The sequence below is a fragment of the Hemiscyllium ocellatum genome, chromosome 8, assembly GCF_020745735.1.
Source record: "Hemiscyllium ocellatum isolate sHemOce1 chromosome 8, sHemOce1.pat.X.cur, whole genome shotgun sequence".
NCBI lineage: Eukaryota > Metazoa > Chordata > Chondrichthyes > Orectolobiformes > Hemiscylliidae > Hemiscyllium > Hemiscyllium ocellatum.
The window spans coordinates 107712183-107738623 of record NC_083408.1 but is presented as its reverse complement, the minus strand read 5'-3'; the positions used below and the strand labels follow the sequence as shown (position 1 = coordinate 107738623).

Genomic DNA, 26441 nt, shown 5'->3' with positions numbered 1-26441 from the left:
CCTGATAAATCATTTAAGTACCCTCTCTAAGGCCTCCACATCTGTCTGGTAATGTGTTGAGCCCCCCACCTCTTCCCCACCCCCACTCCCACCTCCCATCAGACCCTGGAGGCATGTCTGCCTTAACACTTTTCAAAACACCCAAGACTTCTTCCTTTTTTATATCAACATACGCTGGAATATAAACATACCCCTCTCCAGACTCACAATCCACCACACCCTTCTCCTTTGTGAATACTGATGCAAAATATTCGTTAAGGACATCAGCCACTTCCTCTGTCTCCATAAACAAATTCCTTCTTGAGAGGACCTACCATTTCTCTAGCAACCCTCTTGTGCCTTACATATGGATAAAATGCCTTGGGATTTTCATTAAACGTGTTTGCCTCAGATATTTATTAGCTCCTTTTGGTCTTCTCAACTCCTTGTTTGAGGTCTTCCCTGCTATCTTTGAGGGCTCTATCTGTCTTCAGTTTCATAATTCCTACTTATGCCTCCTTTTTCTTTTTAGCCTCTCAATTTCTCTTGTCATCAAAGATTCCTGAATATTGCCATCCTTATCCTTCATTTTCACAGCAACTTGCTCGTCCTGAACTCTAATCAACTGGCCTTGAAAGATTCCCACATGGCCATGTGTGGATTTACCCTCAAACTGCCTCCACCAGTCAACTTTCCCAGTTTCTTCCTAATATTGTAGTAGTTAGCCTTCCCCTAGTGAAATACTTTCACCCAAGGACTACTCTTGGCCATATCCATAAGTAACTTAAATCTTACAGAATTATGGTCACTGTTCATGAAATGTTCCCGCATTGAAACTTCAAACACCTGGCTGGCCCCATTCCCCAATACTAGGTCAGCATGTCCCCTTCCTCTGTTGGACTATTTACATATTATTTCAAAAATCCATCCTTGACACACCTAACAACTCCCTCCCCCATCCAGGCCCCTGGCACTAAACGAGTTCCAGACACTACAGAGGAAGTTTAAGATCACCCATCACAATGATCCTGTTTTTACGTTTTTCCAAGATCTGTCCACATACTTGTTCCTCTATCTCCTTTGGGCTGTTGGGAGGTCTGGAGTCCAGTTCCATCAAAGTGATTGCACCCTTCCTATTCCTGAGCACTCCCCATATGCTGAAAATGTGTTGCTGGAAAAGCGCAGCAGGTCAGGCAGCATCCAAGGAACAGGAGAATCGACGTTTCGGGCATAAGCCCTTCATCAGGAATGAGGAAAGTGTGTCCAGCAGGCTAAGATAAAAGGTAATCCCTCTAATCCCTACCTTTTATCTTAGCCTGCTGGACACACTTTCCTCATTCCTGATGAAGGGCTTATGCCCGAAACGTCAAATTTCCTGCTCCTTGGATGTTGCCTGACCTGCTGCGCTTTTCCAGCAACACATTTTCAGCTCTGATCTCCAGTATCTGCAGACCTCACTCACTCTCCATATGGCCTCACTGGATGTTCCTCCCTCAGTATAGCTGTGATATTCTCCCGAATCAGCGACACAGCTTCCCCATCTCCTTTACATCCCTCTATATCTCACCTGAAACATTTAAATCCCGGAATGTTAAGCTGCCAGTCTTGTTTTGTCTCTTTCTCTCAATCAACTTACATTAATTATATTTACGATCTCATCTCCCGCCTTTTCTGAGAACACAATGAGAGATTGAGATCCTCAGTTCCACACTAATACAGCCCCTTTAAAACTCTCGAACTTGGGAACTTTCGGAGCCAGCATTTCAAGGGGCAGCAACTGTGTGAGAAATCTTACTGCACCAGTAATCGCTTTAACGGTAAAATCTAAGGAAATTGTCGGCATTAGACTGTAAGACGCTGACTTTTCGCCCCTGTTCATAGAGTCATAGAGTCACAGAGATGTACAGCACGGAAACAGACCTTTCGGTCCAATGCGTCCATGCCGACCAGATATCCCAACGCAATCTTTTCCCACCTGATACCCCATATCCCTCCAAACACTTCAAATTCAGTTGAAACGGCTGCGCCGACAATCTGTCAATCGGTAAGGATCTGAGGTGATATTATGAGTCAGTCTTAATGCAGTTCTTTAGTGAGTGTGAGTCAACAGCATAAAGCTCCCCCTAATCCGACACTAAATTGGCTGATGTGAGGATGCAGTAAGATCACCCTGGCTCTTTCTTGAGGTCATGCTGTGGTTCACTGCATTAGAGAGAGAGCTTCATTCCACACCTAACTGCACTGCATTTGATGCTGGTGCCCAAAGTGAATGAATGTATCCCATTACCCTGCGATAAAATCCCTCACCTTGATGGAAAAGAAAATGAGAGAGCTTTTCGAAAATCACCAGATTCTTGTTCCTTTTTGTATTAGAGTAGAATTTGTCCTCATCATTTCAGATTGCTCCTATCACTCCTTACTTCACCCTCAACATCAATTCCCAGACCAAGCTGGTAATGATACCTCTCTATTTGTTTCAGAGGGATGTAGGTCAGAAGAACTTCCCTACAACAAAAGACAGCATGCTATAACTGTCCAGTGACACTACATGCGAACATTAGAAATAGCAGCAGAAATAGCTCATTCAGCCCCTCAACCCTGCTCCATTGTTCAATAAGATTAAGGCTAATTCGATTGTGGCCATAACTGCACATGGCTCTCATAACCCTTGACGAGAAATCAAAAATCTACCCAACTCAGCTTTCAATAAACTTAATGACCAAGCTCGAATGTTTACTGAGGAAGAGATTTCCAACACAAGGGGCCATCAAAAAGAAGACGTTCCTCTCCGCTTCCATCCCAAATGGGAGACCATTGATTCTTAAACTCCGCCTGAGAGTCCCAGGCTCCCCCATTAGGGGAAACATCTCTCAGGATTTGCCCTTTTAATCCCTTGCAGAAGCTTCTCTGTCTCAACAGATTCTCCTGATCTGAATTATAGGGTCATACAGCAGGGAAACAGACCCTTCGGTCCAACCAATCCATGCCAACCATGTTCACAAACTAAACTTGTCCCACCTGCTTGCGTTTGGCCCATATCCCCAAAACTTTCCTATTCATGAACTTATCCAAATGCCTTTTAAGTGTTGCAACTGTACCTGCATTCACCACTTCCTCAGGAAGTTCATTCCATACATGAACCGCTTGCTGTATAATAAAGTTGTCCCTCTTGTCCTTTTTAAATGTTTCTCCTCTCACCTTAAACATATGCCCCTTCATTATTAACTCTCCGCCTTAGGGGAAATAACCTTGTCATTCACCTTCTCTATGCTCCTCATGATTTCATAAACCTCTATAAGGTCACCCCTCAACCTCCTTCGCTCCAGTGGAAAGATGTCCCAGTCTTTCCCGAGTATTTTTATATCTCAAGCCCTCCATCCATGTAAATCTTTTCTGAACCCTCTCCAGTTCAATAATATCCTTCCTGTAACAGGGTGACCAGAACTGCCTAGAGTACTCCAGAAGAGGCCTCACCAACATCCTGTACGACCTCAACATGACATCCCAACTCCTATACGCAAAGATCAAATGCCAATGAGTAAATTCCCAACCTGCTCTCCTCAGAAGGCTATCCAGGAATCAATCTTCTCTGAAATGCCTCCAATGCCCAAGTATTGTGGTTATGTCACTGGCCCATTAACCCAGAAGCCTGGATTAATGATCCAGTGAGAGGAGTTCAAATCCCAACATGGTAGCTGGGAATCTACATTCTGTTTAGTCAGCAAACACAGACGTTATTTTTAGATCAGTAATGGTGACCGTGGTATAAAACCCTATCTGCCAAATTCAGGAAGGAAATCTGTTAAAGCTATTTAGGCTAGTGTACACATATGCCCAAATCCACAGTACGAAATTCAACTACACAAAATAGCTTTGCAGTTTATTCATTTACACCAGACTGGGATACACTCACAACACTTCAGAAAGGCAGCCTGTGTGCAAGATGAGAGAAGTAATATGTGCATCATGAAATTGAATAAGGAGAAAAAAGAAACAGACAAATCACAACATGCACTGAATCCCAAGTGACACATTTTCTTCTTATTCATTCATGGGATGTGGCCATCAGGCTGGGATAGCATGTGTTGTACACCCTAATTGCTCTTAATAAGGTCTTAATGAGGTCTTGGTGAGCTGCCTTCTGGAACTACAGTCCTTCAGGTGTAGGATAATGTCATCAGGGAGTTCTCAGGAATTTGACCCTGCAACAGCAAAGGAACTTGTGATTCATTTCCAAGTCAGGGTGGTGAATGGTTTGGAGGGGAACTTGCAGTGAGTGATGTTCCCGTGTATCTGGTGCCCTTGTCCTTCTAGATGCAAGTGGGCAAGGGTTTGCAGGTTGCTGGCTGAATAATCCTTGGCTAGCTGCTGTTGTGCATCTTGTAGATCATGTTGTTATTGCATGTAAGTACTGACTGGGGAGAGTATGGATGCGGGTGGATCAGGCGCAAATCAAGTGGTTGATTTGACCTGGATGCTGTCAATCGTTTTGAGTGTTGTTGAGGCTGCACTCATTCGGTTAGGTGGGGAGTACTGCATCACGTTTCGGATGAGTGCTTTGTGGGTAGCACAGACATTTAGTGGAACAGGTGGTGGTCTACCAATATGAAAACAACAGTGCCACCAAGGTACAGATGGGTATACTTGTACTTTGATATGGGTGGTCTCCAGGATAATTTTTTATTAGTTCCTATTCTGAAGATGATGAAACATAAGAGGTCATTGACCCCATTGAGTCTGCTCTACCTTTCATTGAGATCATGGATGACCTGATAATCCTCAACTTCACTTTCCTGCCTTTTCCCCTTTACCTTGATCCTTTACTGATTAAAAATCATTCTCAGCTTTGATTATATTCACTTTTTTCATTAGCACTGATCCCTGTGGCATGCTACTAGTTACAGATTGTCACCATGACAATGCCCAGCCTTATCCCCAACTCTCTGTCATCTATTAGTTAGCCAATGCTCTACCCATACTGATATATTGCCTCCAACATGGGCACTTATAGAGTCATAGAGATGTACAGCATGGAAACAGACCCTTCGGTCCAACCAGTCCATGCTGGCCAGATATCCCAACGCAATCTAGTCCCACCTGCCAGCACCCAGCCCATATCCCTCCAAACCCTTCCTGTTCATATACCCATCCAAATGCCTCTTAAATGTTGCAATTGTATCAGCCTCCACCACTTCCTCTGTCAGCTCATTCCATACATGTACCACCCTCTGCGTGAAAACGTTGCCCCATAGTTCTCTTTTATATTTTTCCCCTCTCACCCTAAACTTATGCCCTCTAGTTCTGGACAACTTATTAAGTACTGAAAATGTGCTGCTGGAAAAGCGCAGCAGGTCAGGCAGCATCCAAGGAACAGGAAATTCGATGTTTCGGGCATAAGCCCGAAACGTCGAATTTCCTGTTCCTTGGATGCTGCCTGACCTGCTGCGCTTTTCCAGCAACACATTTTCAGCTCTGATCTCCAATATCTGCAGAGCTCACTTTCTCCCCAACTTATTAAGTAACCTAATGTGTCACACCTTATCAAACATCTTCTGAAAATCCAAATTCTAACATCCACTGCTTTAACTATCTTGTTTGTTACCCCCTCATTGAGATCTTCATGGTGATGAGACTTGAATCTGCTTTTGCGTCCTTCATAAGCAACATTTTCTCAATTATAGACGTTAAGCTAACTGGTCCATAGTTACCGAAAAGATTTATCAGGATGTTGTCTGGTATGGGGAATTTAGCTATGAAGAAAAGTTGGATAGACTGGGTTTGTTTTCACTGGAACACAGGAGATTGAGGGGCAATCTGATAGGAGTTTATGAGATTGTGAATGGCATGGATAGAGTGGAAAATATGAGGCTTTTTCCCAGGGTGGAGGGGTCAATTACTAAAGGAAATAAAAACTGATAGAATTGTAGATGCTGTAAATCAGAGACAAAAACAGAAATTGCTGAAAAAGCTCAGCAGGTCTGGCAGCATCTGTGCAGAGAAGTCAGTGTTAACGTTTTGGGCGCAGTGATCCTTCCTCAGAACTAGGGGAGACAAGGTGCCTGGCAGGGGAGTTTGAAACAGATGTGTGAGACGAGTGTTTCACACAAAGGGTGGTGAGTGCCTGGAACGTGCTGCCAGAGGAAGTGGCGGAAGCGGACACAATAGCAGCATTCAGGAAACACCTGGATGAATAGATGAAGAGGAAAGGAATAGAGGATTCTGTAAGTGAAGACAGTTTTAGTCTGGAAGGGCAAAATGTGTCAGCACAGGGTTGCAGGGCAGAAGAGCTTGTTCCTGTGCTGTATTGTTGTTTGCTCTTTATAGTTCAGGAGGAAGCCCAATGTTCCATGCTTGTGTTCACATTCTACACAAGTCTGCTCCCATGTTTCTCCTCCTCTGTTCCCTTGTATCTCATGTTTGTGGCTAGCTTCCCCTTACATACGTCTCTGTTAACTTTTCATCAACTCCTTGTGAGAACGAGTCCCACATTCTCCTGATTCTTTTATTTGAAATAAGACTTGGCATGCCCATTATAATTCCACTGTTTCACAACCACACAGTCACAAAGTCTCCAACATCTGGTCCTTTACTCAGAACAGTGTAAAGATAGACAGGACAGTAACACTCACCTGTCGGGTAGAATTCATTCACGGCCCAGTTATCCACTTGCAGGGTCGCGTTGCCCCCATTCCTGGTAAAACGTACCAAGTGGTAATTCCCATCATTCACCACGTTGCTGGACTCCTTGATGACAATGTCATCTGTACCAACGTTGAAAACAACGCTGATCTTGCCTTGTTCCTGCAAAGGACAAAAAAAAATGCTATTCCTTTGACTTTCTACCATTTATCCAATGTTATCCAATATTGAATGTTACAATCCAGCATTGATTGTCTATGCCTACTTTCCCAGAGGGCAGGCAAGAGTCAACCATATTGCTATATGGTCTGGAGTCATATGTAGACCAAACCAGGTAAGGATGGCAGTTTCCTTCTCTAAAGGACATTAGTTTTTTTGACAACCAATACTGGTCACCATTATGCTCCTCACGTCAGATCATTGAGCTGAACTTTCATTTGCTATTGGGACACTTGAACCTACATTCCCAGAAAATTGGCTTAGGGCTCTGGATTACTAGTGCAGTGACAAAACCATTATGCCATGACCTCTCTCTCTTCACAGAGTGTCTTTCACTCAGCCTCTAGAAGCTACTGGGGATGTCACAACAACAATGTCATAACCACTGCATGTTGGTGGATGAGAAATAAGAATTTCAAACATCTTCTTGTCTTCCTTTTAGCATTTCAAGCCAATGCAGCTCTCACCATCTTTTATTAGCAGAACAATTCCAATTGAGCCCAATTATACAGTGGAACCATTTCTCAATACATTGAATTTCTACTTGAAGTGAACCAATTACAGCTTTCTTTTGATGTAAATTGGACAGAACCTACATCCAGAAGATGGTTCATATTCACTTAGATTAGCATCATAATGCACAACTGATAAATTACCCCCACTGTTCGAAGGAATAATTACATCACTGGATTACAGGCAGTCTCTGGCTGCAATTGGTTTCTGTTCCTGAGTCCATTCACAGGTCAGTTTGTATGCAACTCAAAATACAATACAGGACAATATAAAGCTTTCGTTCATAAATTCAGGTAATGTTTGCATCTAAGTTATAGCCTTGCGTGTAATTTACCAGAATACTGCCTGGACTGGAGGGCATGTCGTATGGAGAAAGGTTGAGGGATCTAGGGCTTTCCTCGTTGGAGCGAAGAAGGATGAGAGGTGACTTGATAGAGGTGAACAAGATGATGTGAGGCATAGATAGTGGCAGTTAGCACTGCTACCTCACAGCGCCAGAGACCTGGGTTCAATTCCCACCTCAGGTAACTGTCTGTGTGGTGCTTACACATTCTCGCCGTGTCTGTGTTGGTTTCCTCTGGGTGCTCCAGTTTCCTCCCACAGTCCAAAAACGTGCAGGTTAGGTGAATTGGCCATGCTAAATTTCCTATAGAGTTAGATGTAGGGGAATGGGTGCGGGTGGGTTGCTCTTCGGAGGGTCGGTGTGGGCTTGTTGGGCTGAAAGGCCTGTTTTCACACTGTAAGTAATCTAATCTTAAAAAAAAGAGATAGAGTGGATAGCCAGAGACTTTTTCCCACGGGTGGAAATGTCTATCACGAGGGAGCATAATTTTAAGGTGATTAAAGGACGGTTTAGGGGAGATGTCATGGGCAGGTTCTTTACACAGAGAGTTGTAGGTGCATGGAATGCACTACCAGCTGTGGTAGTAGAGTCAGATATATTAGCAACATTTAAGCGACTCTTGGATAGGCACATGGAAGATAGCACAATGAAGGGTATGTCGGTTAGTTTATCTTAGAGTCAGATAAAAGGTCAGCACAACACTGAGGGCCGAAGGGCCTGCACTGTGCTGTACTGTTCTATGTTCTATGTTGGACATTCGTCAATCAGGAAACCCCTGTTTATTAATACACATTGGCATACAAACCAGGAGCAGAAGGAGATCATTCCCCTCTTGACCCTACTCCACCATTCAATACAATCTCGACTGGTCTGATTGTAATCTTAAATCCACATTTCCGCCTACCCCAGATAACTTAGCAACATCTTGCCCAACAAGAAACTTTCTCCCTCTGACTTAAAATTATTTAAGGAGTCTGCTTCCAACACCTCCTCAGGAAGAGAGTCTCAAAGACTCATGAGGTTAAATATAAATAATGATAATCTTGCTGAGTAGTTCAGAGGCGTGGATTGGTTAGCAGGAGTTGGGATTTCAAATTCCAGCATGGGAATTGGAAGATGAGTTAAATCACATGGAATAAAATATTTGCAACATGAACAATGATCAGAAATTTAAAAGATTACGGTAAAAATACATCTGACGTCTTTCAGGGAAAGGAATCAGCTGACTTGAGCAAATCTGGTGTAGGTGGTTGGCTCTGTGCTGCCTTTCACAAAGACCAAACAAGCCTCTTGGTTGAATCTAAATGCTGTGGAAAACTGTAACCTTCAAATGTATGTCCGAAGAAGGCAATTTAGCCACCACCATTTCTTGGTCAATGAGTGATAGGAGACACCCCTAATGCTCAGGCAACATGTTGTGAATGAGGAAGGATAACCCATGAAATCTTGGCAACATGAGGGGAGCCAAAAAGAAAATGAATAGAACTGCTAAAGAGTTGCCCACTCAAACGTTTGCGTCTTGCACTTGTCCCGACTGGATTACAAGGAACCAAGTGCAGAAAGGGAACGATAATTTAGACAGCATGAGAAGAGTGTGTTGAAAGGTTGACCAGGATGGACCTGGAGATGCAGCAGGAACTGTCAACCTCAGTCAGTTGATTAAACGCAGACCAGACAAGCTGATTGGTCAGGCTATCGCTATGGGGAATGCAGCAAGAAGTAGTCTCCATGATCCCTTCCTTCAAGAAGAAAGGAGAAATATGCAGACATAGTCCATCATGGATAAAGGCAAAGCCCAGAGAGCAAGAATCAGATGGGCAGTAGACAACACTCAAGTGAGACATTCATGAATAATTACAATGCAGGAGCTGGGGATATTGAAGGGAATGAGCTAAACGTAAATATTTTGTCCCCTGACGTCAATGTAATCAGTAAATTCATACTGATAAATGTTAGCGCAGAGAGGCATAGGGGTGGTCAATAATTTTATAAATCTAAAGGTCACATGGTGCGAAAACTAATTCAGGAAAATAAAATGCTTACTTCAGCATTTCAGTATGTGAACCAACAAAATCAATTCAGCGCAGACAATTTCCAGATGATATTCTTTTTATTTAGCAATTACTGTCCGTTTGGTGACAAATCATTTATAAGCATGGGATAATAAAGTTTGAAGTTGTGATATTGATCAGACAACTTCACTGTGGTGCTGGTGGGTTTATTTTTAACTGGAGGCAGTAGTTTGGACACACAGCTGTCTGCCTGCCTTTGTTCCATGTTCGGGTAAGAGCCAGCTGGCAATTCCTCACAGAAATACACAAAAGAGTGGCCATGTGGCCCATCATGCCTGTACTGACTGTGTTATCGTCTGCCAATTGCCGTCATTCTCCCAATATCCCTGCACACCATTGCTACCAAAAGTAAACATTTAGTGCTCTCTGAATGCCTTAACTGAACCTGCCTTCACCCTATTTCCAGGCTGTGCACCCCACATCCGTGAAAATGCTTTTATGTGCATCACCCTTATTTTTTTTTAGATTAGATTACTTACAGTGTGGAAACAGGCCCTTCGGCCCAACAAATCCACTCCGACCAGCCGAAGCCCAACCCACCCATGCCCCTACATTTACCCCTTACCTAACACTATAGGCAATTTAGCTTGGCCAATTCACCTGGCCCGCACATCTTTGGACTGTGGGAGGAAACCGGAGCACCCGGAGGAAACCCACGCAGACACGGGGAGAACGTGCAAACTCCACACAGTCAGTCGCCTGAGTCGGGAATTGAACCCGGGTCTCAGGCGCTGTGAGGCAGCAGTGCTAACCACTGTGCCACCGTGCCGCCCACGTCACTTTAAAACAATACCGGCTTGATCATGGTTCTTTTACAAGCTTCACCTATCTGTTCTATTTAGCCAGCCAGATCTCAATCTCGAAAGCAACATTGCAATCTGTGCTATGTAGAACCCAAAGCTTGGAAAAATGCAATGTTATAATTTTACTCAGCTGTCTGCCATCTACAAGGCCCAATCACAGATTCCCTACAGTGCGGAAGCAGGCCATTTGGCCCATCAATTCAATGCCAGCCCTCTGAAGGTCGTTGGTCAGGCTATCGTCATGGGGAATGCAGCAGGGAGCAGTCTCCATGATCCCTTTCCTGAAGAAGAAAGGAGAAATGTGCAGACATCGTCCACAGTGGATAAAGGCAAAGCCCAGACAGCAAGAATTAGATGGGCAGTAGACAACACTCAAGTGAAACATTCATTAACCATTACAACGCAGTAGCCTCACCCACCCCACAACCTGATCCTTGCATTCCCTATGGTCAATCCACCCTGACTTGCACATCTTTGGACTATGGGAGGAAACCAGAGCACCCGGAGGAAACTCACACAGACACAGGGAGAATGTGCAAACTCCACATAGACAGTCACCCGAGGGTGGAATTGAACCCAGGTCCCTATTGCGCTGAGGCATCAGTGCTAACCACTGAGTCACCATACCACCCTAAGAGACAGCTAATGCTGAGTTTAACCTGAGGGACACCATGCCTCAGGCAAGAGAGAGGTCAAGAAGGTAGGACCTTCGTGGTGACCTCAGCCAATATGGGAAGTGAACCCATGCAGCTGACATCACTTTGCAACTCAAGCCAACTGTCCAGCCAACTGAGCTAACCAACACAAGCCAGGAGTGTGATAAAATTCACCATATTTGCCAGGGTGGGTGCAGCGCCAAAACATTCAAGAAACCTGACATCATCTAGGTCAAAGCACGCTTGGTTGGCACCCCATCTAACAGTCACTCCCTCCATCTCTGACATTCAGTAGCAGCAATATGTATCATCGACAAGATGCACCTTCTAAACCCACTGCCACCACCCATCTCAAAGGACAAGGCTAGCAGATACATGTGGACACCACAACCTACAAGTGCCCTTTCAATCCACTCACATAAGACCACAGGATGTAGGAACAGAAGTAGGCCATTCAACCCATCGAGTAGGCCCTGCCATTCAATGAGATCATGGTTGATCTGACAATCCCCAACCCCACTTTCCTGTCTTTCCCCAATAACCCATCACCATCCTGACTTGGTTGCTGTCCCTCCTGTTGGGTCAAAACTCAAGAACTTCTTTCCTAACAACATAGAGGAAGTACCGACATTGCAGTGGTTCAAGAAGTGAGCTCATCACCACCGTCTCCAGGACAACTGACAAATGCTGGTCTAGCCAGCAACACCCGCATCCCATAAACCAAATTTTTAAAAAAGTACTTTCAAAAGGTACAGCTGAAATAATAAAATATCTTGTCAATAAGCAATGTACTTCCGTGACTGAATGCAAGAATATATTTCCAGACAGCATGAAACAGCACGACAATTTGCATTAAAAAAAATCCTTTTTAGATACAAGTCTGGCTGCTTCCAATAGTCAGTCTGTTGTTGCCAATGCTGAATCCAACTTCTTTGACAATCTGTGGTGTGCATTCCGAAACCAATCACTCTAAGCTAGTGGCATAAATAGGAAGGGAGACAATTTCTTCCAACTCTTGTGGTCTCCCAGAGGTAATCTCTCACTTTGCCTCCTTATCTTTGCTCTCTCAGCTGTTACAATCTGGAAGTCCTTTGCCAGCTTGGCCCAAATCAGAGACTGTGCTGCATAAATTATAACAAGTTAAGCAGCCGCTGGTGGCCAGTTCTCCTGTTATCAGCATTGGGAAGGCAGCATCTATCTCCGTGAAGGACGGCTGGCAGAGTGAATGCTGGCAAGAGATTATCAGCCCAGCAGAGAAGTGCAGGCCACGGACAACTGACTTTCCTGTGCATCAAAGAACTCTGTGCTCAAACAGGAACAACATTGTCTATTGAGCGGGCATTCTGAGTTGAGCTGACTGCCCTGAGAAGGCATTTTGTTAGTTAATGTTCCCCCACAATACAACGTGTAGCTCAGTCTCACACACATACCACTGTAATGAGCATCGCAGACAGAAAGCAGGAAATATTTGCGGTCTGAAGGGTGGCAGTTATGACTCAATGAGGAGCACTTTCCTCTTGTGGGTGCAAGATCGACTCTGGACATTACATTTGCAATCCCTCAAGTATAGAAGCTTTAGAGTTGAGTTAATTGAGGTCATGTAGTGAGAAAATAGACCCTTCAGTGCAACTCATCGCCGCCGACCAGATATCCTAAATTAATCTTGGGCGGCACGGTGGCACAGTGGTTAGCACTGCTGCCTCACAGCGCCTGTAGACCCGGGTTCAATTCCCGACTCAGGCGACTGACTGTGTGGAGTTTGCACGTTCTCCCCGTGTCTGCGTGGGTTTCCTCCGGGTGCTCCGGTTTCCTCCCACAGTCACAAAGATGTGCAGGTCAGGTGAATTGGCCAAGCTAAATTGCCCATAGTGTTAGGTAAGGGGTAAATGTAGGGGTATGGGTGGGTTGCGCTTCGGCGGGTCGGTGTGGACTTGTTGGGCCGAAGGGCCTGTTTCCACACTGTAAGTCTAATCTAATCTTGTCCCATTTGCCAGCTCTCCAAACCCTTCCTATTCATATCCCCATCCAGATGTCTTTTAAATGTTGCAATTGTACCAGGCTCCACCACTTCCTCTGGCAGCTCATTCCATACACGCACCACCCTCTGCATGAAAACATTGCCCCTTAGGTCCTTTTTGTATGTTTTCCCTCTCACCCTAAACCTATGCCCTCTAGTTTTGGACTCCCCCATCCTGAGGAAAAGACCTTATCTATTCACTCTACCTATGCCCCTCAAAGTTTTATAAACCTCTGCGAGGTCAGCCCTTAGTCTCTGACACTCCAGGGAATCCAGCCCCAGCCGATCTCTATTTCACTCAAACTCTCCAGGCAATATGTAGTTGAGGTGATTAAAGGATTTGATCGGGGTGGACAAGAGATTAACTTGATTTGATTTGATTTATTGTTGTCACATGTACCTAAGTACAGTGAAAAGTTTTGTTTTGTGAGCAGGACAGGCAGATCAAAGCAAACAAGGACATACAGATCATTGGATTTAAGGTCTCTGTGAAGACCTGTAGCTTGGGTTGGGGTTGAAGTTGTGCCGAGCTGGTTGATTTTCCTGCAAACGTTTCATCTCCCTCCTAGGTGACATCTTCAATGCTGTGTACTCTACACAACACTGATGATGTCACCCGTTTTTGGGCCAGAATATTTGCAAGCAAATCAACCAGCTTGCCGAAACAACCAACAACTCCGATCATAGCACTTCTGGCTGTGCAGTACGCAGAATGCCAGAACTATTATGGTGCAGGAGGAGGCCGTTCAGCCCACCGTGTCTATCCCTGATCACCAGCTTGGCAAACCAACCAGCAACTCTGATCATATCGCTGCTTCGATAGAGTGAGACATACAAGATTAGGGGTGCACAGGAGGTGCACAAAGCAAGATCAACATTATTTGACATTAGAAAGTTCCATTCATCAGTCTAATAACTGCAGGGAAGATGTTGTTTTTGAACGTGTTGGTGCATGTATTCAAGCTCCTGCACCTTCTGCCTGACGGAAGAGGTTGGAAGAGAGATAAACTTGCTTCTTCTGATGGAGGAGATGGAAGAATGAAACAGCTGTTATCTTAACATTATCCAGATGTGCTATTAGGAAGCAGTGGAAATCTGGAATTCCTTTTCTGAAGATACCATTGAGCCTTATTCAGGGAAGGGGTGAGGAATGGAAAATTTCAAAACCGAAGTTTGTTAAGCGAGGATATTAAGGAATATCGAACCAAAGGAGCCAAAGTGGAGTCAAATACAATAAGCCAAGGTCTCCCTTAGATCACAGGGATCATTTCTGCTGGTCAGACATCAAAAAAGATCCTGGGGATAAGGGTACCAATCTTTTAAGGTTGGAGTGAGGAGGAATTTCTTCACTCTTTGGGTTGTATATCTTTGAAATTCTCCAGTCCAGAGAGTCATGGATGTAGTGGAGACACTTTTGGATCTCAGGGAATTAAGGAATATTGCGGGTAGATAGGAAACTGAATTTGAAGCCTCAGATCAGCCATGATTGTACTGGATTAGAGTGGTGCTGGAAAAGCACAGCAGGTCAGGCAGCATCCAAGGAGCAGGAAAATTGATGTTTCAGGCAAAGGCCCTTCATCAGGAATGGAGGCAGGGAGCCTCCAGGGTGCAGAGATAAAATTGTACAGAATGGAAGAGCAGGCTTGAGGGGCCGAAGGGTCCACTCCTACTCTGACTTCTCATGTTCTTACTTTCTTATTCGATGGCAGAACAAACTTGTGGGGCTGAACAACCTCGTTCTGTTCCAATGCTTCCAACTGTTCTCTGAGGAAGCAGAATGAAGCACAGGCAGAGGGTGAGACCATGGGGATGTTGTAATTCCTCACGGGGTTAATATTCTTACTGCAGAACGCTACCGTTTTCAGGACAGATGCAGGAGTAAAGAAATAAATTCAAGGAATGAATATTCACCGGCCTCTAAATAAAATAAAAACACCCAGCAAATCAGGCACAGAATCAGATTTAGTGCATAGAGCATATGAAGAGTTTAGACAAAAGAACACCTCAAATCAGGAAATTGAGAAAAAGCCAAGGCAGTGTCCAGTTTGTCTCGGATATCTATTCATTGGTGGCAGGGCGGTTGCCAGGGCAACAGTTGCCATATCTGTAATGTGTAAATGGAAAGGAAATTGCTGTTGGAAGGTGAGCCTCAGAGCCGTATAACGAGAAAAATTAGTTTTGCGAACATCAGTCGGATCTTATGATCCTGCCGGTCTGATGGAAACAGTAGAGGAGTGGGACTAATTTGATAGCTCTCTCCAAGATGGGCTGAATGGTCTCTTTGGGTATTGCGCGATTTCTGTATGTTTGTTGAGGGAGAGAGAATGCGATCTTATCGATCTTAACTTTGCCGACAGTTCTGTAGTTGTGTATTTTCTCAGGGGTTAAACTAAAATCAACTTCGGATTAGTAGTGCTGGAAGAGCACAGCAGTTCAGGCAGCATCCGAGGAGGAGCTGCTCCTCAGATGCTGCGCTCTCCCAGCACCACTAATCCAAAATCTGGTTTCCAGCATCTGCAGTCATTGTTTTTACCTAAATTCAACTTCGGCCTAGCTTCAGGAGAAAGAACTTGCATTTACCTAGCACCTTTCGTAACGTCCTAATGCACCTTTTAGCCAACAAAGCACTTTCTGAAGTCTCATCACTACCAATATGTGGAAGATGCCATGCAGAGTTCTGCACAGCAACCTCCCACAACTACAAGGCAACATTGGTCACACCATCCATTATAAGTGATGAATATTGGCCAGGGCATTAGGGACAGCTCCCCTACCCTTTTTAGGCCCACCAGAGTAGGCAGATGAATGACCCATCCAAACGATAGTACTTCTGGCTGTGCAGCATTCAGAATCACAGAATTATTATGGTGCAGAAGGAGGCCATTCAGCCCTTCATATCTGTCCTGACTCTCTGAGTGTTTTGACTCAGTGCCAATTTCCTGCCTTTTCCCTGTAACCCTGCAGCTTGTTTCTATATATTTATATAAATAACCAAACCCTCTTGAATGTCTCAACTGCACTGGCCGCGCACACTGCACAGGATGGGGCGTTGGCTCAGTGGATATCACTGCTCCCTCACAGCGTCAGGGAGTTGCTATTGAGGGAGTCCAGCGATAGTTCACCAGGCTGATGCCTGGGATGGCAGGACTGACATATGAAGAAAGACTGGACTGACTGGGCTTGTACTCACTGGAATTCAGAAGAATGATGAGGGGATCTCACCGAAACATATAAATTCCTGATGGGACTGGACAGGTTAGACGCAGGAAGAATGTTCCAGATGTTGCGAGAGTCCAGGACTTAGGGTCGCAGTCTAAGAATAAGGGGTAAGCCATTCATGATTGAGATGAGGAAGAATTTCTTCCCACATAAAGCTGTTAGGGTCAGTTTGTTAGATATATTCAAGAGGAATTTGGATGTGGCCATTACAGCCAAAGGGATTAAAGGGTATGGAGAGAAAATGGAAATGGGATACTGAAATTGTATGACCAGCCACAATCATATTGAATAGTGAATCAGGCTCAAAGGGCCTACTCCTGCACCTTTTTTCTATGTTTCTAAGTCTCTGTGTGCATAGGTTCAATTCCAGCCTCGGGTGACTGACTGTGTGGAGTTTGCACATTCTCCCCGTGTCTGCGTGGGTTTCCTCCGGGTGCTCCGGTTTCCTCCCACTGTTCAAAGATGTGCAGGTCAGGTGAATTGGTCATGGGAAATTGTCTGCAGTGTCCAGGGATGTGTCGGCAAGGTGCATGCACCCTGGGAAATAGAGGGTTACAGGGATGGGATGGGTCAGGATGGGATACTCTTTAGAGGGTCGGTGTGGACTCGATAGGTTGAAAGTTTCCACACTGTAGGGATTCTATGATTCTTTACTCCACGGAGTGTGTTCCAAATCCCATCTCCTAACAGTGTGGGAAAGATTTTTTTCTCCTTGCATTTCATATTTGTGATACTTTAAAATTGTGCTCCATGGCTCTCGATAATTTCAGAATTTGGAATAATTTCTCCCTATCTACTCTGTCCAGGCCCTTCATGCATTTGAAAAGATGCTTTGTAAAATACTTACTTATTGGATCTGGGACATTTACTGCTCATCCCTTATTGCAGTTCAGACTCAATCAAGTTGTAGATGATCTGGAGTCACATGGAGATTAGATACAGTATGGAAACAGGCCCTTCAGCCCAAACCAACCCTCCAAAGAATAACCCACCCAGACCCATTTCCCTCTGACGAATGCACCTAACGCTATGGGCAATTTAGCATGGCCAATTCACCTGACCTGCATATCTTTGGATTGTGGGAGGAAACCCACATGGGGGGAATGTACAAACTCCACATAGACAGTCACCCGAGGCTGGGAGCGAACCCAGGTCCCTGGTGCTGCAAGGCAGTAGTGCTAACCACTGAGCCACCATGCCGCCCATGGGTCAGATATAGCAAGTACATCGGATTTCCCTCCCTAAAGGTCATTAGTGAACCAGGTGGGTCTTTTCAACAATCAACAGGTGGTTAAATGGTCATCATTATTCTAGATTCTGTTTTATTTTAAATTCAAATTTTACCATCGACCATGGTAGGTTTCAAGCCCATGTGCCCAGACAATAGAATGGGGTACATTACTAACAATTCCAGTAACCTTCCTCCTCTCACACCACCTTCCCATCAAATCCACTAAATCTTCCAGCAAATCTCCTTGCCAAGGAGAACAATCCCATCTCCTCCGTTCTTCCTCATAATGGAAGTGCTTCATCTCAGGAATCATTCATGTCAATCTCTCCATTCACATCCTTCCTAACGCATAACACCTAGAAATGTACACAGTACTTCAACTGAGGCATAATCAATCGTAGAATCCCTTCACTGTGGAAGTAGGCTCTTTGGCCCAACACACATCCACACTGACCCTCCAAAAGATATTCCACCCAAACCCATTCTCCTTGACTAATGCACCTAAACAACACACCCCTGAACACCATGGCCAATTCACCTAACCTGCATATGCTTGGACTGTGGAAACAGACATGGGGAAATGTGTAAACTCCACACAGACAGTTACCCAAGGCTGGAATTGAATCTAGATCCTTGGTAGTGCAAGGCAGCAGTGCTAACCACTGAGCCACCATGCCACCCAATCTCTTATATAAGTTTGTCATAATCTTCCTGCTCATTATCCCTATTAATGAAACCAAGAGTACTGTATGCTTTATTGACAGCTCTCTACCTGTACTGTCACTTTTAATGACTGACATACATACCAATCATTCTGCTTCGGCACAATCTTTAAAATAGTACCCCTTTTTTCATAAAACCTCTCCATATTTTTGTGTCAAAGTGCATCACACCTCCAAACTGACCATCACCTACCACCTTTCTGCTCACTCCACCAATGTGACAATGCCTTTTTGAAATCTACATTGTCCTCCTTGCAGTTCACAGTTCTCCCAAGTTCTGTATCATCCACAAACTTCGACACTGTCTAAATATAAACCCAAAGAACTACTGATGCCATAAATAAGAAACATGAACAGAAATTGCTGTAAAAGCTCAGCAGGTCTGGCGTCATCTGTGAAGAGAAATCAGAATGAACAGCTCATGTTCAGTGATCTTTCTTCAGAACTGTGGCAGCTAGGAAAATGTTGGTTTTTGACCAGAAGATGAGCATGTTAAAATTGTACAAGACATTGGTTCAGCCACATTTAGAATACTGTGTACAGTTCTGGTCGCCACATTACCAAAAGGATGTGGACACTTTGGAGAGGGTGCAGAGAAGGTTTACGAGGATGTTGCCTGGTATGGAAGGTGCTAGCTATGAAGAGAGGTTGAGTAGGTTAGGATTATTTTCATTAGAAAAAAGGAGATTGAGGGGGGACCTGACTGAGGTCTACAAAATCATGAAGGGTATAGACAGGGTGGACAAAGATGTTTTTTCCCAGGGTGAAGGATTCAATAACGAGAGGTCACGCTTTCAAGGTGAGAGGTGAAAAGTCTAAGGGGAATACATGCGGAAACTACTTTACACAGGGTCGTAGGTGCCTGGAACGCGTTGCCAGCAGAGGTGGTAGAGGCAGGCACATGGACAGATGCATGAGTAGGTGGGGAGCAGAGGGATATAGATGCTTAAGAATTGGGCTACAGGTTTCGACAGTGAGATTTGGATCAGCTCAGGCTTGGAGGGCTGAAGGGCCTGTTCCTGAACTGTAAATTTTCTTTGTTCTTCTTCAAGATAGAGTTGGGGGAGGGGGTAAGGAGTAAATGATAAGTGGAGATAGAGGCCAAAGAGAGAAAAGAACAGTTGAACAAAGGAGTGGATAACGATCTGGCTGGGAGGATGAATAGCTGTTAATGGGGACTGTTCATGACTAACCATGGGTTGTGTGTAATAGCAGGGTGTGTGAGTGTGCACGCAGGAGGAGCTATAGAAATGAAAGCTCTTTGAAATAGCTTTTTCAATAGTCATTTTCCAAAGTGGCACAATCAAAAACAAGAGGTGAACCTGTGCTGAATGAATCCATGTTGCACATTTCTGGGAATGTGTGATAGTACTTGGCATAAATTATTGAGCAATGTAGATGCATTATTAAGCTATTACATGAGCCATATCTGACCACTGCTTATTGAATTAAATACAGCTCTCCTACATCACCCTAAGTGCCACAGTGCTCCAGTTTTGTTTTAACATACATCAATGTTTTGCTTTAACGCCGTTCAAATGCAGCTATGGCAATCCAAAACTAGTGCCAAGCCATTTGCAGTTCGAGAGAGCGAGAGAGAGAGCGAGAGAGAGAGAGAGAGAGCGAGAGAGAGAGCGAGAGAGAGAGAGCGAGAGAGAGAATGCACTTCCACTTCCTTGAATTCAAATACTGGCCTCATCGTAATGTAAGAAATATTTGGTGACCACTTTCTCCAATTAAATGCAAAGTAATCACCTATTAAGCAGCTGAGGATCGACACGCAAGGTCCCCTTTTGCTCAAACATATGTTTGAATAATCCATTACATTTAAACTGAGGCAACCAATGAAGCTCAGCACTTAATGAAAAGAATTCATTACACATTACTTTGTGCTGTTAAGAATCTGTTTCATTGATCCATACAATGCAGTGAAAGTGGACCAAATCAATGATATTAAATAAAACAGGAAGAGATAAAGAAGATTAATGGCTTGCAAGGGCTGTGTGCTCCACAAAATTAGAGAGGTATCTTTACAAGTATGATATTGCAATGACGGACTGACTCATTGTGTTCAGGGACACAGGCCTCAGCTCTGTAAGGCTGTTTGACAGAAATACCGTCGTCCCCCCAACATTCAATGTAGTGCTTATATTGACGTAATATTCCACAGTTACATATCTACACACAGGTTAGATGTATAAATTATAGCTCATCCTGCGATGTTGCTTGAGATATACTAAACCCAAGCATATTATTCAGGAAAAAACACTCTGAACTTCTCACCCTGCAACTCTTTAAAATGCTCTTTCGAACCAGTTTCCAGCACAAGCATTTGGTCACCTACCCTAATATCTGACAGGGCTGGATGTCTCGTTTTGCTTGTTAATCATTCCTAAAAAACAATGACTAGATTAGATTCCCTACAGGCCCAATAAGTCCACACCTACCCTCCAAAGAGTAGCTCACCCAGGCCCACTCCCCTACCCTATATTTACACATGATTTGGCAATTCAGCATGGCTAGTTCACCTGACCAGCACATCTTTTGGATTGTGGGAGGAAACCCACACAGACACGGGGAGGACGTGTAAACTCCACACAGACAGTTGCCTGAGGCTGGAACCGAACCCAGGTCCCTGGCACTGTGAGACAGCACTGATCCACTGTGCCACCCCAAATGTTGTTGTACTAACTGGGCATTGGAAATAAATGCTAACCAAGTCAGCATAGCCCATCGTAAAGAGGAAGAGAAATGACTATATATTTGTTAATTGATGTTGTGAGAGAATTGAGGGTAATAGAGCAAGGTTGGACTGATATAAGGACTTTGGGGGGGCCACTTCTGGACTCAGTTCTGCTTGGTCTGCTATAAGAAGAATATTATTAAATTGGACAGGGTGCAGAGAAGATTTACCAGCATGGTACCAGGATTGGAGGGTTTGAGTTATAGGCAGAGGCTGAACAGGCTGGGACATTTTTCACTGGAGCATAGGAGGTCGAGGGGTGACCTTATAGAGGCTTATAAAATCATAATGGGCACAGATAAGGTGAATGGCAAAGATCTTTTCCCTAGGGTCAGGAAGTTCAAAACTAGGGAGCATAGAGTCATAGAGCTGTACAACATGGAAACAGATTCTTCGGTCCAACTCGTCCATGTCAACCAGATATCCAAAATTAATCTAGTCCCAGTTGCCAGCAGTTGGCCCATATCCCTCTAAACCCTTCCTATTCATGCACCCACCCAGATACCTTTTGAATGCTGTCATTATACCAGCCTCCACAACTTCCTCTGGCAGCTCATTCCACACACGCACCACCTTCTGCGTGACAAATTTGCCCCTTAGGTTCCTTTTAAATCTTTCCCCTCGCCCTTTAGTTTTGGACTTCCTCACCCTGGGGAAAAGACCTTTGCTATTTAGTGGGTGGCACAGTGGTTAGCACTGCTGCCTCACAGCGCCAGAGACCCAGGTTCAATTCCTGCCTCAGGCGACTGACTGTGTGGAGTTTGCACGTTCTCCCCGTGTCTGCATGGGTTTCCTCCGGGTGCTCCGGTTTCCTCCCACAGTCCAAGGATGTGCGGGTCAGATGAATTGGCCACGCTAAATTGCGCGTAGTGTTAGGCAAGGGGCAAATGTAGGAGCATGGGTGGGTTGCTGGACGGTGTGGACTCGTTGGGCCGAAGGGCCTGTTTCCACACTGTAAGAAATCTAATCTATTCATTCATCCATGCCCATCATGAATTTACAGGAAGAATATTATTAAATTGGAGAGGGTTCAGAAAAGATTTACAAGGATTTTACTGGGACTGGAGGTTTGAGTCATAAGGAGAGGCTGGATAGGCAAGGAACATTTTCACTGGAGTATTGGAGGTTAAGGGGTAACCTGACAGAGGTATTCAAATCATGAGGGGTATAATAGCAAAGATCTTTTCCCTACAGTAAGTAGGCAGATCAAAACTAAGAGGCACATTATTTAAGGTGAGAGGGGAGACATTTAAAAGGGACCTGAGGGGCAACTTTTTCACACAGGAAGTGTTTCATATGTGGAATGAACCTCCAGAGGAAATGATGGATGCAGGTACAATTACAACTTTTAAAAGACATTTGGATAAGTACATGAATAGGAAAAGTTTAGAGGGATATGGGGCAAGTGTAGGCAACTGGGGCAAGTTTAGTTTGAGAAACCTGGTCAGCATGGATGACTTGGACTGAAGGGTCTGTTTCTGTGCTGTATGACTCTCTAACTCTCTTTCCTGCACATTTTATGTATCGAGTGAATATTTGTAAAATTGGGCGTATGAATTAGCCATGCATTTCACATCTCTCTTAACTTTTACAGGCATTACAGTCAATGTCTTTTTTCAGGGACCAATCCCACTTAGCTGTCTTCCCAGTTTTCTCTGTGGACTTCACCAGTTTCCTTATTTCCCCTCCCCCCACCTTACCCCAGATCCAAACTTCTACCTCGGCACCGTCCTCATGACCTGTCCCACTTGTCAATCTTCCTTCCCATCTATCCGTTCCACCCTCCTCTCTGACCTATCACCTTTACCCCTTCCTCCATCCACCTACTGCACTCCCAGCTACCTTCTCCCCAGCCCCACCCCCTCCCACTTATCTCTCCATCCCCGGGGCTTCCAGCCTCGTTCCTGATGGAGGGCCCCTGATGAAACGTCGATTTTCCTGCTCCTCGGATGCTGCCTGACCTGCTGTGCATTTCCAGCACCACTCTAATCTTGACTCTCATCTCCAGCATCTGCAGTCCTCACTTTCCCCTATTTTCTCAATCTGCCTTAATGCCTTACAGTTGTGCAGGGCATTGGATATGAAAGGGTTAATCTTGGAGCGGAGCTGAAACTCCACCCACACTAACATACAACATGGCCGCTGGGTGGAACATCAGCAATCCTAGGCAGTTGGAGGTAGTCATGTCTTCTATTCCTTGAATTACCATCAGTTGAATGCATACAGTTATTAAGATATAACACACCGTAGCAGGTTACTTAAAGTAATTGCCTCAACTATTAAGCGAGAAAGAGTGCAAAAAAGATTTACGAAGATGCTATCTGGACCAGAAGGGATGAGTTATAAGGAGAGGCTGGATGGCTGGGACTTTTCTCATTGGAGTGTAGGAGACTGAGGGGTGACCTCACAGAGGTCGATAAAATCATGAGAGGCATAGACAAAGTAGATAGCGAACAGCTTTTTCTCATGGTAGGGGAATCTGAAACTCAAGGGCATAGGTTTAAGGTGAGGGGGGGAGGGTCCAGAGGGGCAATGTTTTCACGCAGAGGGTGGTGAGTGTCTGGAATGGGCTGCCAGAGGTAGTGCTGGAGGCGCGTACAGTTTTATCATTTAAGAAACATTTGGAAAGGTACATGGATGGGATAAGTGTGGAGGGATATGGACCAAACACAGGCAAACGGGACTGTTTAATTGTGAAAACGAGACGGCATGGGCAGGTTGAGCCGAAGGGCCTGTTTAACTTACGACTTTAACTGCTGAGACTTATATTGTTCAATATTTACAACAAATGACTAGAAGGAACCTAGGTAAAAACAATGACTGCAGATGCTGGAAACCAGATTCTGGATTAGTGGTGCAGGAAAAGCACAGCAGTTCAGGCAGCATCCGAGGTTTAGCAGTAAAATCGACGTTTCGGGCAAAAGCCCTTCATCAGGAATACAGATGCTGCCTGGACTGCAGTGCTTTTCCAGCACCACTAATCCTAGAAGGAACCTACACTTGTACAGGAAAAAGGACCAGTGGTAGCACTGTACCTAAGGTATCCAGGCCTCAGATCACTGATATAACACACTGCTCTGGTGAGACACACAAACTGGCCATGGCATAGAAAGACTGAAAGAAACCTTTTCACCTCAGCGATTGATGTGTTCAGGAAACGCACATGCCATGCTATTTCATATCCGACAAGAACATTCGGAGGAAGTTTGAGCTTTTTGGAACTTTTACTTTGTGTTAATTACCTTCCCGAGGTTGGAAAGCCATGGCAGTGTTTATTGGAAATGGATTCAATGAGCCAAGCAATCCTTTTTCCAATTACATGGTTTTGTCCTTTTAGATGCTTCAGTGGCCTTGCCTGAATTTTATCTTTATAATGAACAATTTGACTCAATCAACCTGGTCAATTATTTACGGTAGTCTTCAAAACATCACTCAAAATATCTTAACATATCGTCCTCTCTGAAGATGGCAATGTCAACCCTGCTTAACTTTGCTGCAAAATTTGTATTCCTCAAATCTGCAACCTTCTTTCTACATTCTCAAGTGCTTTCATAAGAAGTTTTAAACTTGGTTTCTAAGAATGAAGACAAGTTTTATTCTTGTCTTTGCGCCAGCAACGTTGGTGCAGTGAGATCTTTCTCACCTCTGACTGTGAAGTCCTTAGGTTCAGCAGAAACCAGGGGACTGACACAGGAATCCTGCACTGGAAGAGGTGTCATCTTTCCAATGAGCAACCATCACATCAAGCAACCATTTATCTTTTGAGGTTGACAGGAAGGACTAAATGTTAAGGTCCTGGGGAGTATGGCTGAACAGAGACCTTGGGGTGCAGGTTCACAGTTTCTTGAAGATGGAGTCGCAGGTAGACAGGATGGTGAAAAAGGCATTTGGTTCACTTGCCTTTTTCAGTCGGTGAATTGAATATTGGAGTTGGAAGGTCATGTTGTGCCTGTACAGGACATTGGTTAGGCCATTGTTGAAATATTGTGTGGATTAGATTAGACTAGATTAGACTTACAGTGTGGAAACAGGCCCTTCGGCCCAACAAGTCCACACCGACCCGCCGAAGCGCAACCCACCCATACCCCTACATTTACCCCTTACCTAACACTACGGGCAATTTAGCTTGGCCAATTCACCTGACCCGCACATCTTTGTGACTGTGGGAGGAAACCGGAGCACCCGGAGGAAACCCACGCAGACACGGGGAGAACATGCAAACTCCACACAGTCAGTCGCCTGAGTCGGGAATTGAACCCGGGTCTACAGGCGCTGTGAGGCAGCAGTGCTAACCACTGTGCCACCGTGCCGCCCACTAGTTCTGGTATGAAAATGTGTTGCTGGTTAAAGCACAGCAGGTCAGGCAGCATCCTTCCTTGGATGCTGCCTGACCTGCTGTGCTTTAACCAGCAACACATTTTCAACTGTGATCTCCAGCATCTGCAGACCTCATTTTTTTACCTGGAGTTCTGGTATCCCTGCTAGAGGAAAGATGTTGTGAAACTTGAAAGGGTTTAGAAAAGATTTTAAAGGATGTTGCCTGTATTGGAGGATTTGAGCAATTGGGAGGGGCTGAACAGGCTGGGGCTATTTTCTCTGGAGCGTCGGAGGCTGAGGTGTGACCTTATGGAGGTTTATAAAATCATGAGGGGCATGGAGAGGATAAATAGCTAAGGTCTCTTTCCCAGGGTGGGCGAGTCCAAAACTAGTGGGCATAGGTTTAAGGTGAAAGGGTAAAGTTTTAAAAGGGACCTAAGGGGCAACTTTTTCATGCAGAGGGTGGTGAATGTATGGAATGAGCTGCCAAAGGAAGTGGTGGAGATTGGTATAATTACAGCATTTAAAAGGCATCTGAATAGGAAGGGTTTGGAGGGATATGGGCCAAGTGCTGGCAAATAGGACTAGATTAGTTTAGGATATCTGGTCAGCATGGACAAGTTGGACCGAAGGGTCTGTTTCCATGTTGTATGTCATGACTCTATGACTCTGTGACATACATGATCACATTGTACTCTTCCAAGAGGAACAGGTTCCTCTGTCTCCTATCCTTGCCATAGCATTAAATTTGACTTGATTTGACTTATTGTAGTCACATGTACAGTGAAAAGTTTTGTTCTGAGAGCAGTTCAGGAAGATCATAGCAAACAAGGACACGTAGATCATTGGGAGCTGAGACAGAATGAGGCATGCAAGGTTACAGCTGCACAGAAGGTACACAAAGCAAGACCACCATTATATGAAGTTGGAGAGCTCCATTCATCAGTCTGATAACAGCAGGGAAGAAG

General features: G+C 44.6%; 1 protein-coding gene across 1 annotated transcript in view; it reads right to left on the bottom strand.

The window, feature by feature from the left end:
* LOC132818221 (neurexin-3-beta-like) overlaps positions 1-26441 on the bottom strand; it is a 596149-nt gene that overhangs the window by 209419 nt on the left and 360289 nt on the right. The window contains exon 3 of the mRNA XM_060829003.1: positions 6609-6780. Within this exon, the coding sequence (XP_060684986.1) occupies positions 6609-6780 (172 nt within the window). The remainder of the gene's footprint in view (positions 1-6608; positions 6781-26441) is intronic.